The sequence below is a fragment of the Anguilla rostrata genome, chromosome 12 (assembly GCF_018555375.3).
Source record: "Anguilla rostrata isolate EN2019 chromosome 12, ASM1855537v3, whole genome shotgun sequence".
Lineage (NCBI taxonomy): Eukaryota > Metazoa > Chordata > Actinopteri > Anguilliformes > Anguillidae > Anguilla > Anguilla rostrata.
Window position 1 is genome coordinate 28,048,103 of NC_057944.1, and position 19,866 is coordinate 28,067,968.

The following is a 19,866-nucleotide window of genomic DNA, read 5'->3' on the forward strand; positions in this document are numbered from 1 at the left end:
TCAATTTTGGATGAGAACTGGGAACGCTTTGCATTTGGCTGCATCTGCTGGCCTTCGAATGGAAATGAGCTGAGCGCATCGAACCGGACAGACATCGGTGCTTGAATCAGCTTTATCCGCTTGTGTCTGTGGCCGTGTGGCACGGCATCCTGCCGCAGCCATTCTGTAACCGCTGTCTGTGTCGCACCTCGTTTTCTGCGATGCGTCCGCCATGCTGTGCCGTATTGTGCCAGCCGTGTGTCATTCCTCCCCTTCATGTTTTCTGACCTGGATTAATACTGTGATGTCATGCAATAGGGAAGGCAGGGGTGAGGTAAGGGGGGCAGAATATACATTGTAAAATACACACACTCTTTATGTTAAAATGGCAGGAGGATTATCAAACTCCACAGTAAATAATGGAGATAGTAATTAGCACTGTCAACATGAGAAAAAAAAACTCAGTTAGCATAAAAACAATTCTGGCAATGCTCAATTTGCATGATCTTTAATGAAGAATAGCTTTTGGGGTTTATCCAGAAGTTTCTATTGGCTGGGTTTATTCTGATAATCTTGATTTGGCCCTCACAATAACTGAAGAATATGAAGCAACTAAATTCCACCGTCTTTGCCCCAATTTGTAAAAATGGACATCTCTCAGCACTGCACACTCAACTTGGGAGGTAGCTTTTTGGTGCGATTTTTTTAAAAGTCCTTTGTCAATGTGCAGAGTTTGGGGTAAATGTGAACCTGAGAGTGAAAGGCCCTTGTTGATTTGATGCGCAGTGACCCCATTCTGTTTCGAGTTGCATAAATGCTGGCTGGAATAAACAGCCCCTCAGACTGAGGCTCTCCATCTGGATGTATTTGAGATGACGGCCATTACCGTACTATTTCACGTACTGCTTATTTGGTCATTTGTGCATCTGTTGGGGACTTTTATTTTTGTGTCCTTCACGACAAGAGACCACTCCATATCACTGTTCATCCAGTGTACATTTTGAATGTTACTTGTTCCTTTTTATGTACTCTTGCAAGGCACTTATTTGGTGATCAGTTAAGGAAACGTGTTGTCTTGACCAGCTGTAAACAGCAATTAATTAATCTGAATGGACTTTATGTATTTTGCTATTGTTTATCCCTTACAAATCATTGGAACGAGCCTATATCATTTTTGTAACCCACAGGCTAACCCCAAGTCAAAAGTAAGCCTTAAATCCAAGCAGAAATTAACCAAACCCATGTCCCGTTTTTGCGTTCATCTTACACACACAGTTCAATGTAATCCAGTTTTATAATTGCCTTAAGTATACCCCAAAATCGTCCCCAAATGAGGGCATCAAGACAGTACATTTTTCACTATTTCTATTAATATCAAATACTACACCTCATTGTGTTTCTTTAAAACATTCTGCAACAGTGTGTGAGTGCATCATGCACACCTCTTGGGCAATGCTGCGTACACGCAATCTGTGATGTTCAGCTGTACAGTTAAGAACACCCTGAAAGCACAATGGCAGCAGAATAACTGGTAACAGTTATTTGGCAGAAAACTTGGGCTCGCATTAATGGACATATACTGTATTCTTGGCCATCATATCTTGGGCAAAAAAACACAACAAAACGAAGCAGCCTGGTGTCATTTGTTTTGTTTTGTTTTCTTCTGCCAAAGGCATTACAGTGACACGGATGCATTGCACATTATTCCCACTTGCATTTCCAAGATAAACTTCCATTTCAAGAGGCTGTTTATCTTGTGATTCACAGATTCACAGATAACAATGGCACAGGAACAGTCAGGAGTTAGTAATTTATAGTGGTGGTGGTAGTGGTGCGGGGAGGGAGGATGGGGGGGGGGGGGGTAAACAGTATTAGTAAAAACACAAGCATCATTTCAGACAAGTGTGGAATTTAATTGCTGTCTGAACCTCAGATGTACAGTCAAAGGCATGGTACGGCTATCATTTATATATCCAAGGGAAATATAAATACAAACAGGCAATAAAAATAAAAGAAAAACATCTGATTTGTCATCACCTTTCTTCCCACCGACCCATATTTACAAATATTGCTCACAAAGCCTATAATCGTTAAAAGCATCCCTTAACATAAAGACGTTAACCTTCAAAAACACAGAAATTATTTACAATAAATACATCTTATTTACTCCATTTTTGACATCTCAAATTTGGTGGTCATGGTCTCCTGTAAAAGAGAACATAATACAGCTAAATAATATGAAACAAGACGTAAAGACAAAAATGCATAAAATACATTCTCACTGTCTAAATTAATTAAATTCCCATCAATCAAATGTGATTTTCATTTACAGACAGGCTGGTCTAGACCAGACATGAGGACCTCCTTTTAGAACAGTGTTTCAGACATACAGAAAACGAAAAGCAGTTACAATGGCATTGTTTTAAGGGCCAATCGTAAGCTTAAAGTTCAAGTTCACTTTCAGACTCATTGACAAAGTCATTGACATTCGTGTTGAAAATGCCTTAAAGGTCTTTTATAGTTTGATTGTTTCAAAAGGGAGGCATAGACAAAATGTCTTTTAAAAGAACATTATATCTACCATTCTTATATATCAATATCAGTAGCTCAGTATCCCATTTAAATCTTTCTGAATTTTTGCTATACTTTACATTAAAAAGACTGAAAGATTGGTGGGAAAGCACCAGGATAACTGGGTATTCTTCATGTGTGATCCAGAGGGGAAATAATTATTCAAGGAAAGACAAGGATATGCAATCTGATCTCTCACTTTTGTGAGAATTCACATGGCGCCCCCTAGTGAATGAACAGGCATTAACATGCATTCATGAAAATTGCAATGACTCACCTCATCAGAATCCAGTAAGGGGGGTAGGGCACTGCAGAAAACATAAAAACGTTTCTTTTTACTCTATAGTGACAAACCATCACTAAGTTATAATAATGGCACCATCCGCAGCTGCAGCTGTGTTACATATATGAACTGTTCACTAGATGCCGATATGCTGCACCATTTCAAAATACAAACATAATTAACATATCCGAGATCTATACACAGTGACATTTTCAACTGGAAAGAAAATGTTGTCCACTGCTTATTGCCAATGTTCCATCTATAGACCCATATAGAGATCAAACTGCAGAGGCTGTAATGTGTCCCCTCTGAACATAGCTGACACAATAAAGAAACTGGGCATTTCAGTAGAACTTGAAGTTATTGTAAGCCCCATTTCTGTACGCAGAGTACCCATGCGTCAGGCCATGGCAATTTTCCTGAATTTACTTATAAACATGGTAATTACGGTAAATCACACAGGTTGAGTGTCTGCTAACCAAACAAACGAATGCGCTTACACATCTGCCATAGACGATGGGATGTTCTCCTCCACCCACTTCAAGTCCTCGTCCTGCTTGCAGAAAGCCCACCACCCCCCCGAAAATAAAATGTCAGGAAAATGTTTTTTCCCCTAAATACAAACACATTCCCAGCACAAGACTCCTTCGCTGAAAAATTCCACTTCTCAGCTACCTCAGTATGGAGAACAATCAATCAAACTATGGAATAGACTGTTTTGGAGTCTGAAACTGGAGGAGAGGTGAGATTAAACTGTCATAAAGCTTTAAAAACTGCCCAAGTCATTTTCTTTGTTTGATAGGAATGCACCAAAGCTGTTTTTCGACATTGCTGGTTGTGACACATCTTATGCAGTTTTGGCCTTGGAGAAGCAGGTTTGTATATCAACAGCAGCAGTTCAGTCAAACCAATCAAAAGGGGACTAAAAGAAACCCAACCCTCCCGGTGGGAATCGATCCAAGATGCATCAGTTCTATTGCTCGTTATAAATCTACTTAAGCTTTGAGATGAGCTGAGCTGTTCTTTAATAATTGTTTTATTATGTACATCAGATGCTGTTTCACACGTTCTCAGCTCTGCTGAACCTAAACTATCTGTTCCAGTGCTATACTTAAGCACCTTTTAAATCTTTTGATCGGACACACACAACTCCTCTCATTTCTTTGGAGTTCTTACTGTACAGAATTTTTAACATTGCTACAGTTCCTTGTGCTTGAACGTATTATGTGTCTCTTAAAAGTTCTTAAAAAGATGGACTGTATTTATAAATTCTGATAAAAATCCTACGTCAACTCTGGAAGCTTATCAGCTCTATTTCCAGAAGCAGGTAGTATACGCACCACTTTGTTGGGCTTTGCTGTTCCATTTGTTTCTGACTTCAGGCCTCTCATCTTAACACCCTCTGGAACAGGAAACAGGAAACAGGAAACAGGAAATACTGGGATATGAGTAAACCGAATTACACTATATTGGACTCAGGAGGTATTGGCTAAAAGAATTGTGAGAATTAATGAGTCACAAGACATGAGTCATTACTTTAAAGCGACAGTTCACCAAAGAGACAAAACAGGCAAACAAAAAAAAAAAAAATCTAAATATTGTGGAACAAAATGGGAGCTCTTTAAAATATTTGAGATGGCATTCCTCAAAAGATGTATTTATTGATTAGATACAGAGATTAGATATTAGAGATTTAAGACGAAACTCTCCTGTGGGTTTTACCAACTCAGGGCATTTTCTTTTGTTACAGTACAAATAGTTAATTGCTGGATTAACATCACACTTATAGTTTATAAATGGGGTTTCTGTGCTTTTTTGGGTCATATCACGCTTCTTTTATTGCTGACCAACACTGTCGATCCCCACTTCTGTAAGTCCCGCTGGGTAAGAGCATCTGCTAAATGATCGTTGTGTAATGACCATCTTACTGCACATGAACCTTACTCTGTTCATGCCATTCTATTAAGGTGATCTGTGGCACTTACCGAAGGCTTCATTCATTAGTTGCTCCTTCTCCTCGTCACTCACCTCATCCACCAGTGGGCTGAAGGCGTATCTGTGAAAGACATCAGTCTGAGTCTCAGAGTGCAGATTCCCGCCATTTTCCGTAAGAAGACTGCGTTCCTTCCTGTCCTTGGTACATATAAATTTGTTAACAAAACAATCACGTCTGGGTAGTGTAGAGGTATAAGCACTCGCCTACCACCACAGAGACCCGGGGTCAATCCCCAGCAGCGGTACTTCCGGCTTGGTCAGACGTTCCTACAAACACAATTGGCAGTGTTCGCGGGTGGGAAGCCGGTGAGGGTATGAGTCCTGATCGTTGCATTAGCAACTCCTACTAGTTGGTCGGGGCTCCTGTTCAGCGGGGAGGGGATCTGGGGGAGGCAGAGTGAACCTCCGCGCGCGTTATGCTCTCCCAGTGAAACTCCTCGCTGTCAGGTGAAAAGAAGCGGCTGGCGACTCCACATGTATCGGAGGAGGCATGTGGTAGTCTACCCTCTCCCCAGACCGACAGAGGATAGTGCATCGACCAGGACCGTGATACACACGGGGAATTGGTATAACGACTAAATTGGGGAGAAAATGGGAGAAAAGGGCAAAAAAAAAAAAAATCCACAAGGACCAAAGGCATTACAGGATCGAAACTGGGTTGTTACAGTGTCTTAAATCGGATGCAGTGAAGAAGATTTTGAATTCTTTTCCTAAAAAGGAGGAGGCCAGGCACTTCACCTCTGATTGTTGGCCGATGGCCTCCACAAGAACATGATGACGAGCAGGATGGTGGAGAAGAGAAACCGCCAGAAGGCATCATCAATCCACAGTTCCCTCCAGTCCTACTCGCGAAGAGAGAGGGACCAAGAGAGCATTTAAAACAAGTGCCTGTTAAATTATCTTCTCTGTCCACGTTTCACTTCTCTTTCTTATTTTCCCACTATCACACCTTCAGATAACCATTACCGCCTTCCTCAGTGTAACACCAGAGAAAACTGACAACTCTGAAAGAGTGAGGGTGCTACTCACAGACTGGCACTTGGAAAACTTGAATGTCTTTGTTGTCCAGATGATGAAAATGACAGAAGCTGTGTGTGTGTGTGTGTGTTTGAGAGAGTGGGAGAAAAAAAGAGAGAAAATGACAGTAAACAGCATTTAAGGGAATCACAGTCTTAAGTACTGCTATGTACCTACTACCATGAATAAAGTTCCCTCTAGGAAGCATAACGTTTCTCTATTTGAATCTACTGCAAGTGAAACTTCCTAACGTTCCACAGCCAATAGCAATTTTAGTACCATTAAAAACACAGTGTATAGCTTGCATAAGCACATTTCAGTAAAGTGGACATATAAGGCATCTCTTGTGTTACAGGCAACTTTAAACAGAAAGCCATTGGGACTTACATTAAAATCCACAATTTATGTCTGTTTCATGATATAGCACAACAAATGGGGAACAGTGGGCACATGCAGATGGTACCTGTAGAGCAGTATCGTGGTGACATGCTGTCTTACTATAGGAAAGTTAGAATGCCTCAATCCTCACCGATGACTGCGAATATCAAGGTGTTGGTGAAGTGGCGGTAGAGCGAGAGCTTGACCACGTTTCTTCTCAAGCGTAGGAGTTTCATCGTCTGGGCCAGGCTGATGAAGATGTGGCTGGATGTCAAGGAAACCCTTGGAAATACTATCAGTGCTGATGGGAAGTGAAGTTCAGTTCTACAGCTTGTCTAGTACAAGTAATGAGTTTTGAACTTCAGCTTTCATCAGTCCCCAGTTAAAACCTCTTGCAGTACGTCGTCCATTGCATGCAGCCCCTAGCATAAAGAGATCTCTTCGGTACATTAACAATTTACTTATTGTAAAACGTGCAGTTAGTTCATAAGAAAATAAATGTCTATGGTGTCAAATTTCTTTGAATCCAATAGTCATGTTGCTGCACAGGAAGTGAACGATCTCAAGTCATTCACGCCAAGGTAAAATAGGTTATGACTCATTACGCACTGTCCTGTGGTTGAAACTTAAACCCTCTAGAACTAGAACCATGTATCTTTCTATTATATTTTTGACCATCAGGATATTTGTAACATCTTATTTATATGTACCGATATTGTATTATCTTAATGACTCTTTTCAAGTGTTGGCACTTTTTAGTACTTGACATTTCATTCTTGTTATTCTATTTTATGCAATCTTCCACAAAAAAAAGACAGCATGTTGCTTTACAAGGCTGGTTACTATAACAGCAGTGCGATTATGTAGGCTGACAGCTCCTAACACAGACAAGTACAATAGTTCATAATAATTATAATAATTACAATTGTAATTTCTATGCTAAACTTCCCCAGCAGTGGGAGAGGGGTACAAAGACAAGCTTCACAGTTTATGATAAACAGAAATCCATTCTTCTTTGGCTACATTCGGGATTAACCTCCAAAGACCCAAAAATTCATTTTTGTTCCTTTAGGGGACATGGAACTCTGGTCTTGACCTCAAGAACCATATAATCTACTATGCTGAAACTTACACTACAAGGGACATCCAATACAAATAAAATAAATCATATTTTAAAAATATTTTCACTGCAACATGATGTAGTGTTATGTTACAAAAATTAAAATACTTTTAAAAAATTAATGCCGAGTCTCAGGAGGTTAAATCAGTCAGACTCAGTATGAGACAGGCAGCCTGTGATTCCAGAATGTTCTTCTGTGAACAGTAGAGGGGAGAGGGAGGGGCTATGTGTGGGGGGAGGGCAGGGGGGGAGTGAGCTGTTTGGGCAAGGAAAGGGTGGGGACAGTGCACTAAGAAACCAACACTGAGGCAGGCAGCTGAGCATACAGGAGAGAGAGAGAGAGAGAGAGAGAGAGAGAGAGAGATTTATCCAGGAGAGGGAGAGATGCAGGACAGGATATCCACCAGCAGAGGGTAGAGTCGAGCACAGCCAAGGGAATGGCAGCCAGCAGGACCAGATCATCCTCAGCCTGAACGGAAGAACAGACAGACATGGACAGACGAATGGAGGGAAGGAGAGAGGGAGAAGGGGAAAGAGAGAAGGGAGATAGCACCATCACATGATCTCCTGGCGAAAAGGGCATGTAGTGGGACGTCTGGGTTGCGTCCTTCTAACCTGCATACAGGTTTAGATTTGGGCTTCTGGGGAAAAAAATATATTTTCAAAGGCGAACTGAGAGGGAAATTGGAAAGGGGGGAGGAAAAGGTTAGTGCACAGCCAGCCACATACCAAACATAGAATAAAGCAAGCAGTTTTAATGCAGCAGAGAAGAGGTGTGGGAGCCTAACAGAAAGGAATATTTCCATTACTATACACTGGACGAGCACTTGTCTCTCACTAGCATTCCTCAGGTAGACAGTGCCTGCAAGAGTTTAATATACATAGAGAGATTCTTAGGCCTGGGTTCAATGAGAATTTCTCCTTAACCCTGACTTACAAATACATTCAAGCATGCTTTAGAAATACAGTCCCAGACTGATTTATACATACAGCAGCTATGTTGTGACCCTAACGCTGATTGGCACAGGAGTAACCAAGATCAAGTAAAATACTGGAGGGATATCCAGTCACACAGTATACATGATTGTGTGCAAGTGCAACTGGGATTAGTCTCCTGAAATAGAACCAAGAGAAGTTCATTGCCCCAAGCATGAATAAACCAAACCTACCCCATTACAGCCATCTACTCTGCGTAATTCCAGAATTCAATTTTAAAATGCTTTAAACAGCTGAAATAGAAAAATGTATTTCAAGGTTTAAAATATATAAACAAATAAAGCACTGACTATTTTTCAGGCAGATGTAGATGCTGTTTAATAGTAGAGACTTAGGCTAGACATAAATAAATCAAAGTGCTTTTTTGTGTATGCAAATGGCCTCAACAGACTGAAAGAAACCCCTAAAAACATGCAGGACTGAGCCTCGCCTAAGTGGAAGTAGGCCCCACTGATATGGGCACTTCATTTGGATATTGACCTCTCGCGGATAGAAACACCTGGGACTCCCCTGCAGAGAGGGCTGGAGTACAATGCTAATTGATATTAAATACACCAGGTCTTTCATGACTCAAATGCACCTGGTGCCCTAGGAACCACTGCGGGAGAGTGAAACAATGAATGAGGAAATCATCTACATATGATTATTATATTTTCAGTCCAATGGAATAAAGGCTAATAGTTACCAAAAGCCAAAATCTTTTTGTTCTCATATTACATGTAATTATGCGCATCACAGAGTGTGCTAGAATTTAAGGATATTTATGTTCAGTCAAACTTATTAGTAGTTTTTTGTAAATGCCATCCCCTTGCTTCGGTTTTTGTGTTTTTAATGTTCCTAAATTGGTTTAATTAAAACAGTTCATGCTAGGGGTACCCAGACAATGAGCCGGCCAGAGGAGGATGGGCTACCCTATTGAGTCTGGTTCCAATTCCAGCTTTGCCCTTCATGCCATCCAGGGAGTTTTCCCTTGCCACTGTCACCTCTGGCTTGCTCTGTGGGGGCTTAGTCCAGGGTATACTCTGAAGCACATTGCAATGCATGTTCTACTTCTAAATTGTTAATTAAAAATGGAAATACATTCACTTATGCAGGATTATAAATATATTTATACAGGATTACACAGTTGATTGACACACTAACTGATATGTGAGTTCACTTGATGTGCACCTGATGTTCTGACACAGCTGGCATCATGCTGAAGGCAGTGTAGCTGAAACATAACCTCACTGGTCTGTGTATACATTTTAAAGGAAAAAATACATATCCCTATAGGAGCAAGTGTAAAAGGACCGGGTGCTGCGAACCATCCTACAGTCATCCACTGCCAATCTGAGCAATCTTCTTTCTCCCGCAGCAGTGGAGTGTAGCCTCCAATAAAACACGCAGCCCTCCATGCCACCCCCGCGCCCCCCTTCCAGCAGTTATCAAAAGGATATCCACCACACAATACAGGAATCAGTGAGTGCCAGAATAATGTCACACAGCAGCCTGCTACTCCCCCCTTGCTCCTGCAGAGAGGACAAGTAGGCAGTAAGGCTGAGCGGGCAGCGGGCAAGGCACCATGGGAAGGTAACTGGAGCTATTAGCCTTTTGAAGAGTAAGTTCTAAGTCAGTGTTCTAGAACTTTCAATTACAAGCAGTGATTGTGACATCAGCATTAGAATGTTCCGTTAAGGGCAGAGTTGTCCAGGGTTGGGACAACTGAAATTCCATTTCAAATCAAACTGCCATTCATTTTCTGAACTCACATGTAATTTACTCCAAGTTTACCCTTACTGAATACATGTGAGACACAGTCCCTTTAGCATTAGCCTGTGGATTTCTGTGTGAGGACGCCTCAGTCACTAGCAACCTGGCGTCCACTGGAGAGAAAAGGATTATGGGGCTTAGAGTCACAGGAAGTGGGGTAAATGTACATTATGAGTTACTGGGAAAGGTTGAAATCCATGCGTGGCATTGTCAAAGCATTGAAGCCATGCAATGTGCTAAGAATGTGTGTGAGTGTGGGAGGACATGGCTTACCGAGTTAACACGTAGGATGCCTTCCACAATGGAGAAGATGAGGTAGAGCAGCCCGACCCCCACTACTCGATGCAACAGTGCCCCCAGTCTTGGCCTGATGAAACGCAGGTAAAACATATTCATAAGGCATATTTTAAGATTGGTCTTTAGCTAGTTCTCCTTATTCTCCCTGGCTCTTCTGACAGAACCTTAAAAATATGTGGTACAATTGGTTATGTTGTGATGCCCCCTGCATTACAGAGGCCAAAGCAGGTTGTGGGTGAAACACTTTCTATTCCATGATTCTCTGGTTCAACTACAGCGACTGCAGCGCTGCCTCCATCTGGCCAAGACCTATGTCTCACTACCCCATCCATAGACTGTAGAAAAATATGCACAAAGTCACTGTGATATCACCCATTGACTCTCCATGGACTTGGTGAAAAGCATTTTGAAGCCTGGGAAGTGTAGTTTGTGGGTGCCAGTCTCCATGTTGTACAAATGCCAGCCAGAGACAAGTAGGGACAAGTCCAGTTGTCCACTAAGCATGCGAGACTCATCAGCGAGGTAACCTGTCTCTGATTCGTCCACAAAATATTACCGTCTTGTCCAAATAGCATGTTAACCTAACAAAACGGCATATGGGGAGATATTAGACGAAGAAAAAATACCTACTGTGACAACTTTTTTTGTGGAAAAAAAATTACTGTCTTCGTATTTTGATCGGGTGGCTGAAACACCTATACTGGAGCCAGTCGCACTGGCGCTAGTGAGCAACATCTCTCAACAAGACATGGAAGTGAGCTTCAAAAACGCAACCCAGTTTTGCCCGCTTGCCCCATCACATGAACGGGACACTTACTTGACAATTCCATAGCCTAAGCTGGCTATGATGACAAGGACACGTGCCAGAGTTCTCTTCACAGCGGACAGGATCTCTGCAAACATTACCGCCCCCTGGACTGTGGGAGGAGAAAGAGCAGCTCTGAGGTTGCTGCCATGGTTAGGGCCTTCCATTTATACTAAGCTGTGGCTTTATCTGGTAATATTGAAGGCCAAAAGTTCTGTTATTTTGAACACATAGTACAGTCAAGCAGGCATCCTTGAAAAGTACCACAGTCTCTAGTGCTACCAATAACTTGCACTACACTTTGCATGTACCACAACATAGTTTAAAGTGCATCCTCATTCTGAAATCTGTGTGGGATCTGGCATGTCCCATCAAGACCAATTTTAGTCACTGCTGCATTATTTTCAATTTTCAATTTAGCCAGTGAGTTACAGAAGCTGCATTGAATATGAATAGAAAGCCTGTAACACAGCTAAAGATGCTACAGTGCAATCGGTGCCAAACACAGAGATGCCAGCCAAAAAACCCTGAAAAACAAGGGAGCCTTGTCAGTAAAGCTTATACAGCTAATTTTGCTTCACTCAGCCAGCTGGAGTCTCAGCCACAGACAGCAATGCATCAGTTAGGATCTCACCTGGTCCATGGAGCGCAACACTAGAGAGAAGGAGAAGTGCTGCGAGACGTAACCGGTGGTCTTTTTCAGCCACGGTCCAGATCCTCACCTGAAAGGCCGTCGTAGCGGATGCTCTGAAACTCCGCGTAGTAGACCGCCTTCTCCAGCATGCCCAGGAAGATCACCCCTCCGATCCAGAACTGAATGCGTAGCAGGTCCCTCCAGTAGCAGGCCGACAGCCCCAGCCACAGCAGGCCCAGCACCACGTAGATGATGCACATCACCATGTAGAACTGAGAATGGGGTCACAAACAGAAACCCTCTGAGGACAGGACATAATCCCATGGGATCCGATTCTTCAAATCCACATTCTTGCACTCAAAACATTTTAGCAAGGTTGATCCAATAATAATCCAATGTCTATAAGTTTCCATAGCCTATTGTGATGTCACATAAACAAAACAATGTACTAGGCAAAGGAACAAATGTACCCATTCATTGACATTTGCATAACTTCTGTGGTGTCGTTTGGCAGAACCATGCAATAAATACCCTGCATAAATACAGTCCTCCATCAGTGAAAAAGTACTCCTAATACTACTTGACAGAAAATACATTTTTCACCTTTATTTAACCAGGGTAGTCACACAGAGATTGAAAGCTATTTTGCAAGTGAGCCCTGGGGCCTGTATGAACCTGTAGCTGGACATTTAGGTAGATTGCTGGTGGTACTTACAATCATGAGGGGCCACTCTGTGGCCGAGATGTACTCATGGGGCCCAGTCATGCTGACCTCCACTGCAGAGATATGAAGGGGGATAGAAAGGGTCAGCTCTCTCAGGCATGGCCAGTGGAGATGACTATTGATTTATGGGTCTAGCCTTCATGTACCATCAACTTTTTGGTGACATTTGAAGGATTCATGAACAAGGCCACCACAGAGCGTGGCATATGAACTGCATAATGTAGGTACCCCCCCCCCCCCCCGCTCTGCTGTATAACACGCCCTCCTCCTCTCCGCTCCCCTTCCCCTAAAATCAAAAAGCCACACAATGACTGAAGTATTAAGTAATATGTTTTTATTTTTAATATACTAAAATTTGACAGAAAAATTTGATGAGAGTAGAAGAGAAAATACGTTTAACATTAATCACCGATAAAAACCAGCCTTTGTGTGGTCAAGTACAATTCAACACCAAAAAATCTGGCTGACCGACAAAGGCGTTTTCTTTTAAATGAACAGACACAAAATTCAAGATGGCGGTCATGGCAGCCATATTGAATGAGCGGTGGCATCACCGATAGAAACCAGCCTTCGTGTGGTCAAGTCCAATTCACCACCAAAAAATGAGCCCGATTGACAATGGAGTTTTCTGTTAAATGAGCGGAAACCAAACTGTTGACGGACGATGGACGGGGCCTCGACATAATGCCCCTCCTGCCTCCTAGGGAGGCCGGGGGCATACAAATTGTAATGGATTATTTTTCATGACTACAGTAACTAAATTCTACTGGGGTGCTTCAAAGATAGAATGAGGGATAGATGCAATTTTAGGTTAAGCATTTCATAAAAATATTTTGTTTCTGCAAATATACTTGCACTGTAGTAAGAAGAGTGTGCAAAGCTGCAGGCCTGTTGTACGAGGAAGAAAGGCTAAGAATACTGCAAATGTTAATATAGCTAATATGTTAATTGATTAGCAAACTGATATTACAAATAAGACGTAAGTTAGTAGGAAAGATATATGTATGTCTTTTACTGAACAAAATGTTTTGAACATTTCAAGGATAATGGTCATGGAGTCAACAAACTGCTGTGTGCTTGAGTGAGATATGGCACACAGGAAGAAATAAACAAGTGGTGTGATGCCAGCTCTAGCATATCACAAGGTCATATACACAAGCACACATGCATGCACACACACACACACACTCACATATAAAAAACACACACACACACACACACACACACACACATTTTCAGATATATAAGTAGGGAAGGAGAGCCTAGCTGAATGGGTTCTTTAAACAGTACCTCTGTACACCTGGTCCTTTGCTGGTTTGTTAGTATTAAAATGTAATTGCTGTTAAAACTAATGGTTACTGGTATACAGCGTCCTGAATAATTATTCACACCAATATAAAGATGAGCAACGATGCCTGTACAAAATAGAGGAAGAAAACAAATACTGGTTAAATTAAATAAATATTTTTCTCTGCACAATTCCACTATGTAATTAGAATATAACAATATTTTTACAGTATAAAATATAGCTCATTACCTTTATGGCTTATTTTATATAGCCTTCTTTGTTCATCTTTATAAAGGGTGTGAATAATTTTGAAGAAACAATACCGCTTCCCTTGACTTTCCCACATCAATAGTTATTTCAGTTCCAGGGTTGTTGGAATCATAGATGGCAACAAATGGAGGGCACACAAAATGTAGTGTTATTTTCTCAAAAAACTCCCCCTCATTATGGCATTTACTTGACAATGGTTTTGTTTATTGCTGTGACAGAAGTACCCCGACATTATACGCAGTTCAGTGCATAATGAGGGAGCAAGAAGTTATTCTTCCGTGACTCATTTAAGGACTCACAGTTTGTTGTGCAATAGGTAACGTGGTCAGGTTAAGCAGCAACAGGTAAGCAATCAAGTCACAATACATGATGGAAGATTTCAGCCTAATTTTCTCTTTCACTAACAAAACCATCAACTGGAGGTCTGGTGGAGATGCCAGTTATAGTGGGTTTCTATCAGTCGGAGACATCTCAAAAAACCACCAATAAACACGGTGTTCAGATTGCCCTCCTCAACTCTTTAAACTGATCATTTCCGTTCTGATTAATGGGGTGGGGTTCTTACAATGGATGTCCCAGCTCTGTGTTGGCTCCACTGTGACCGGACTGGTCTCTTTAATGTGGATGATGAACATGTAGGGCCCATCCTCCCAGGTCTGAGCGACGGCATAATGCATCTGCAGGAGCCCAGACAAGAGATGTTCATAACACTACATAACATTCGTCCAGCAGACATCCTTATCCAGTGCGACTTACAACGCAGGAGAACACAAGGGCATCCACCTGATTTATACAATCACTAGCGCCAGACTTGGCTAACAGCATTCTCAGTGAGTGTAAAGTAACGTCACTAAATCATGAATGAAAATTAAGAATGCTAACCAACAACCAAAATACGAATTAAAAACACTTTCAAAAAAAAATTCCAGTTGAGCACTATTTTTCAGAAGAACACAGATGCCTACCATTGCATTGCTTGAAGTTTTGACTTTTTCGTGGCTAGCTGCCCCCTCTGCCTTTCCAGGATTAGTTTCAGCAGCATTAGCTGTAGCCTGAGAAAGTGGGAAATGTAAGAGACTGCGGTCAAGAATAGCCAACATAGACAAAGGATTACTAGATCAGATACTCATTTAATGTTGGTGGTCAGAATGGTCAGAATGGTCAGTATGGTGTACTTTCTTAGCTACATGGGGGAAAATGGTGGAAGGAGGTTTGATTTAATTAGTTCCTACTAAACAAGGTTCTCACCCTGCATCCATCCAGGGTGGTAGATTAAACAGGACTTTGAAATGCACACCAGATAGATCTGTGTCTAGAAATCTCATATCTACGGAAAAGCTGTATTAATAGACAACTGCGCCTGACACACCCTCAACCTCTGCATACAACACATATATATTAGATGTAGCCTACCCAGGGCTACACACACAGCTCAGCATCACATTTTGAACCTATTATAACCTGTTACACTCAAGGAATGTTAACATACCAGTTTAAAAAACATTTGATTAAATACAGAAACAAAAATGTTTTGTTAACCTTTGTTGTGTCTGTGTCCCTCTTTCTCCTTCCTTGGTTGTCAGTGGAAGTCTGAAACAGAAGGAATATCCAATCAGATAATCAGTAAATAAGAAATGTTAAAATGTATTTAACTCAGCTGACAAGGCACAGTGAAGATCTTAATAATGGCTGTTAAATAAAATTATAAAAACATAACTGATAGGCTTTAGAAAGTATCAAAAGTTGCTCAAGACAAAAACACAGGAAAGGAAAGAGACATTTAGGAGACTTGCTGCAGGTTTGGAAGGTCCAAATAAAAATCTTGCTTCTGGTTTATTGTCCATAACAACTTAGACTTTCTTCACACCTCCTACTAGAGACCCATGAGTGACATGATGAATGATAAGTGTAAGTAAGCTGCTGAATTGTTTATGGAAATACTTCTAGCAGCCCATCAGAGACCACAGAATGCAATGCTCCACACCAGGTCTGGTTATGGTGCTGATCAACATCCCTTCACTTCAAGAAAAGTCAATTCCACACAACCAAAATAAATACCATAAACCTTCTCTTACCAGCTTTTCACCTGGGTCAGTGAGTTTCATTTGTGGATCAAAGAAGGTGACAGCAAACTGAAATTGACAACCGACAGGAGTAAATTCACGGTGGCTATCATTGGTAGAAAAGACAGATCATAGTGCACACATGCTGTAATAATGGCTTAACAGGGCCAATTTATCTACTTCCCAGTGCAAACAAAACCATAATCACTGTTATCGTAGAAGGGTCTCCATTATAGATCTTGCTCCCCCCTTTTTCAAACAGCAAATTTGGAAAACAGCAATGACGCGAGACGGCATTACATGTTCCCCCAATTTGAATAGCAAAAACAGCCTTCAAGTTATTGTAAATAATTTTAAGGAATCAAAATCTAGCCCTTACCTCATTACCATTCAAATTCTGTCGACACTCAATAGGGTTATAATTGTGATAGGTATAAAAGCCAGTGCCCCCTTCACGAATCACTTCCGTGGACATGAAGTAGTCTTTTGCTTTTTGATGCTGAAGACAAGCGAAGGCACAAGAACAAATTATTGAAGTATAATGCAAGAGAACAAGTACAAGTACATGAACAAGTACAAATGCATTAAAATGTCCACTATCGTGGGGCTTGTAACATTCATTACCTACAAATACAACACACATAAAAATGTGATGCTTGCATGCTTGATCTTTACATGAACAAGCTTATCACTTTCTTAGTATTCATGATATATTTGGGGAATTTAAAAAATTATATATTAGGAAAATGTCTTCCAGGGTAATTTCAATTAGGGCACACACATTTCACACCAAAAACGCAGCTAGTATTGAAATACTGAAAGAGAATTCTGAAAAAATGCTTTCAAGTCGATATCAAACTCACATCGAGACCGAAAACCTCATCGTAGCAGTGTGAACTTCTCAGGTACCAGGATATACTGAGATTTACTGGATGAGAACAGTTTTCACTCATCCCTGAAACATACAAACATGAATCAGCTATGTGAACAACATCATACAAAACCACAGAGTTACAGCTCCCTCAGAATCACAGATATACTTTTTATGTGTCCAGCGTTTCTTAGCCAACTGTTGGTAACAGAGTAGAGGAGAGATCTCAGAGAATTCAGGATCTGAGGGTTATGGTCTTAAATCTGACAGGACACTGCTGTTGTGTCACTAAGCAAGAAACTCATACCTAATTTGTCTGCATAAATTACAGAGAAAGTGAAATTGTAGGCCCTAAATAAAGGTGCCTGCTAAGCAATCAAACAAGAAAAAATGTCAAATAAACCATAATTTGAAATCGGATCAGGCACGCTTCTTTTCTCAACTCAAGCACCTCTACACATTGTGTATATAGTCCAAATCAGTCTTAAACAGCACATTCAAGATGCATTACTTAACATTATTATTTCTGAATACACTGCAGCCCACCATGAGGAAATATGACATAGCCTATACTTAAAACATTTTAAATAAGAATATAGTGACATAGTTTTTATACCAACAACGGCAGTCCAGCAATTAATTTCAACGTTTGATCTGAGGCTGGAATGTAAAGTATGCTTACATTTCAGGTTGATTATGGATTCGTTGAACATTGTCTTTGTGAAAAGAAAATGGTTCTGCTTCTTTAGGGTATTCTGGAAAAGGAAACACGACAAAGCGACTTCAATCGACAAAAACTGACTTCTGTCATATACATTTATTGTTTAAGGAATAGTTTTAATAAAATGCATAGTTGTGATAATGGCAAAAATGTGTAAACAGACTAGAATATAATAACAAACTCAATAAACTCAAGAATTGGGTTTATTTCAAGCAAAAGAAAACCAAACTAGCAATGTTTCGCTTTCACCTGCACTGAATGGTCACTGATTATCTTGCAAATGACACAGGTAGAGACACATTATGTTAGCCTGATACCAACTAGATATAAAACATAGAAATAAGCACATCTATAAATATTACTGCTGAAACGGACTAATGTTTAGCACTTGATCAAGTAGATCAATTTCACATTGCCACGATCTAATGATTGCGATATAAAAAGCAGCCTGATAAACAGAATTATGTACAGGCTGATGGTCGCAGGACAAACCATTTACAAAATAAATCGCTGTTAACATAGCCTACGTTCAACACACGAGACCGCGATATCAGTAATATCACAAACTGGCTAAATAAACCGGATATAAACAATGAAAGTCACCTGAAAGTGTCTTGTTCTAGATACATATTTACATCGCGCATGCGAATAGGACAAGTGGACTTACGCTGTTCACGTTTAAGATCCATTTGCCCGGCTCTGATACTGCATGTAACGGCCGTATAATTTGAAAAATTAATAATAACGACAGCACTTTTGATACGGCTCTTAAAAATAATACTGTATCCATGATGGTCGCCATTTCCATCAGGAAGGAGCAGCCGCGGTAACTTCAGTAGAAAAACTGTCCTGCTCGCTACAACATGTGATGTCATCAAGGAGGAAGGAGCCTACATGTCACAAACCGCGGCAAAAAAATGCTTCTAGAATTGTAAAACGATTATGACAATGTGAGGTATCACACAATTTGGAATAAATGAACGATTTTAAGTGCGGACCCTAAAAACGGTGCTTTGAATTTCTTAAAAATATAAACCGATCTGTTGTTAAAACGGAGTGCGTCTTTTCTTCATGAAACCACACAAATTAAAGTTTAGCCTGCACGCTGCTCGATAGGCTACATTGTATCAGGGGGGGCTAGTTGCGCTGAAATCAATTTGTTGATAAACTCGTACTCAATCAATTCAAAATAAAGCATTTGGGACTATCTTTCACGACGCGTTGGGCTGGTTTTCGCTTGCGCTCTCGCTCACTTGGTTTAATGGCAGTGGTACTGTAGGCTAATTTTACATTTGCTCTAGTCATTTCTGTTATTGCAATAGTCCAACCAGAATTAACGATGCTTTGCCTAAATCAGTTAAATGTAGGCTGTGTGTCATACTTTTACAAAACATTAGCGTAGGTAAATGTTAATTTAGACTGACTATGACGTTCTCTTTTCTCGGACATTTCTTATTTTGGGCCCGAGAATATCCGACCAGTGGGATTTCTAAATTGTCCGCTCATAGATTTGGCTCATGCCGTAGACCGTAAACAAATAGCCTAGTAGGCTATTATTTTCATAACGCCAGTCCTCCCGTCCTTTTTTGAAATCCAATAGCTTATATGGTCACCCTATTAAATGTGTTGCTGAGTTGATATGCTTGCTCAAGGCCTACTGTCTTTAAAACAAGTTCCCCTTGACGAACAAAATTCCATTCCTGGCATAGGCGCGGCATCAACCCCCGACACATGACTCACCGGTTCTATAACAAATTCTACATGCTACTATTTAAAACAATACAATCCCGAGTCCATCTGTTCCCATTGTTAAGGGGTTTAGCAGGGCGGTGTAGTTCGACTTAACTATTGTTCTCCAACAGTGATTACCAAGTGTCTTCAGCTATAACACGGTTTACACATGACTGATAAGCAATTACTTATATACCATCAAAATGACTTATGAAAATGTCTGCCCACCAAATTTATTTAAACTATAGTAGGTCAATAATAATTGTAATAATAATTATCCTGCATATCAACACAGCATGATTAATGTTAAGCGATATCCTAATCGAGGGAGAATCGTTAATTCTTAGTGCATTAGGACCCAGCGACATCCT

The 19,866-nt window shown here is 40.8% G+C and overlaps 1 protein-coding gene across 3 annotated transcripts; it reads right to left on the minus strand.

The window, feature by feature from the left end:
- Positions 1 to 1,329: 1,329 nt before the first annotated feature.
- zgc:162698 (Transmembrane protein 87A-like) lies at positions 1,330 to 19,841 on the minus strand. 3 transcript variants are annotated; one of them, XM_064303419.1, is made up of 21 exons: positions 19,505 to 19,841; positions 17,726 to 17,798; positions 17,036 to 17,127; positions 16,552 to 16,671; positions 16,185 to 16,241; positions 15,649 to 15,699; positions 15,075 to 15,161; positions 14,675 to 14,786; positions 12,543 to 12,604; positions 11,916 to 12,099; positions 11,206 to 11,305; positions 10,365 to 10,458; positions 9,783 to 9,850; positions 6,375 to 6,487; positions 5,858 to 5,916; positions 5,567 to 5,670; positions 4,819 to 4,889; positions 4,174 to 4,235; positions 3,334 to 3,386; positions 2,828 to 2,858; positions 1,330 to 2,184 (listed from the first exon to the last, which is right to left on the minus strand). In XM_064303419.1, exons 2-21 carry the CDS (start codon positions 17,754 to 17,756, stop codon positions 2,143 to 2,145), a joined length of 1,593 nt encoding a protein of 530 aa, XP_064159489.1. In that variant the 5' UTR covers positions 17,757 to 17,798; positions 19,505 to 19,841; the 3' UTR covers positions 1,330 to 2,142. The 3 variants fall into 3 exon arrangements, with proteins under 3 accessions (XP_064159489.1, XP_064159488.1, XP_064159487.1); XM_064303418.1 differs by lacking the exons at positions 9,783 to 9,850; positions 19,505 to 19,841 and adding exons at positions 7,748 to 7,812; positions 18,432 to 19,443; XM_064303417.1 differs by lacking the exon at positions 19,505 to 19,841 and adding an exon at positions 18,432 to 19,436.
- Between the last annotated feature and the right edge of the window lie 25 nt (positions 19,842 to 19,866).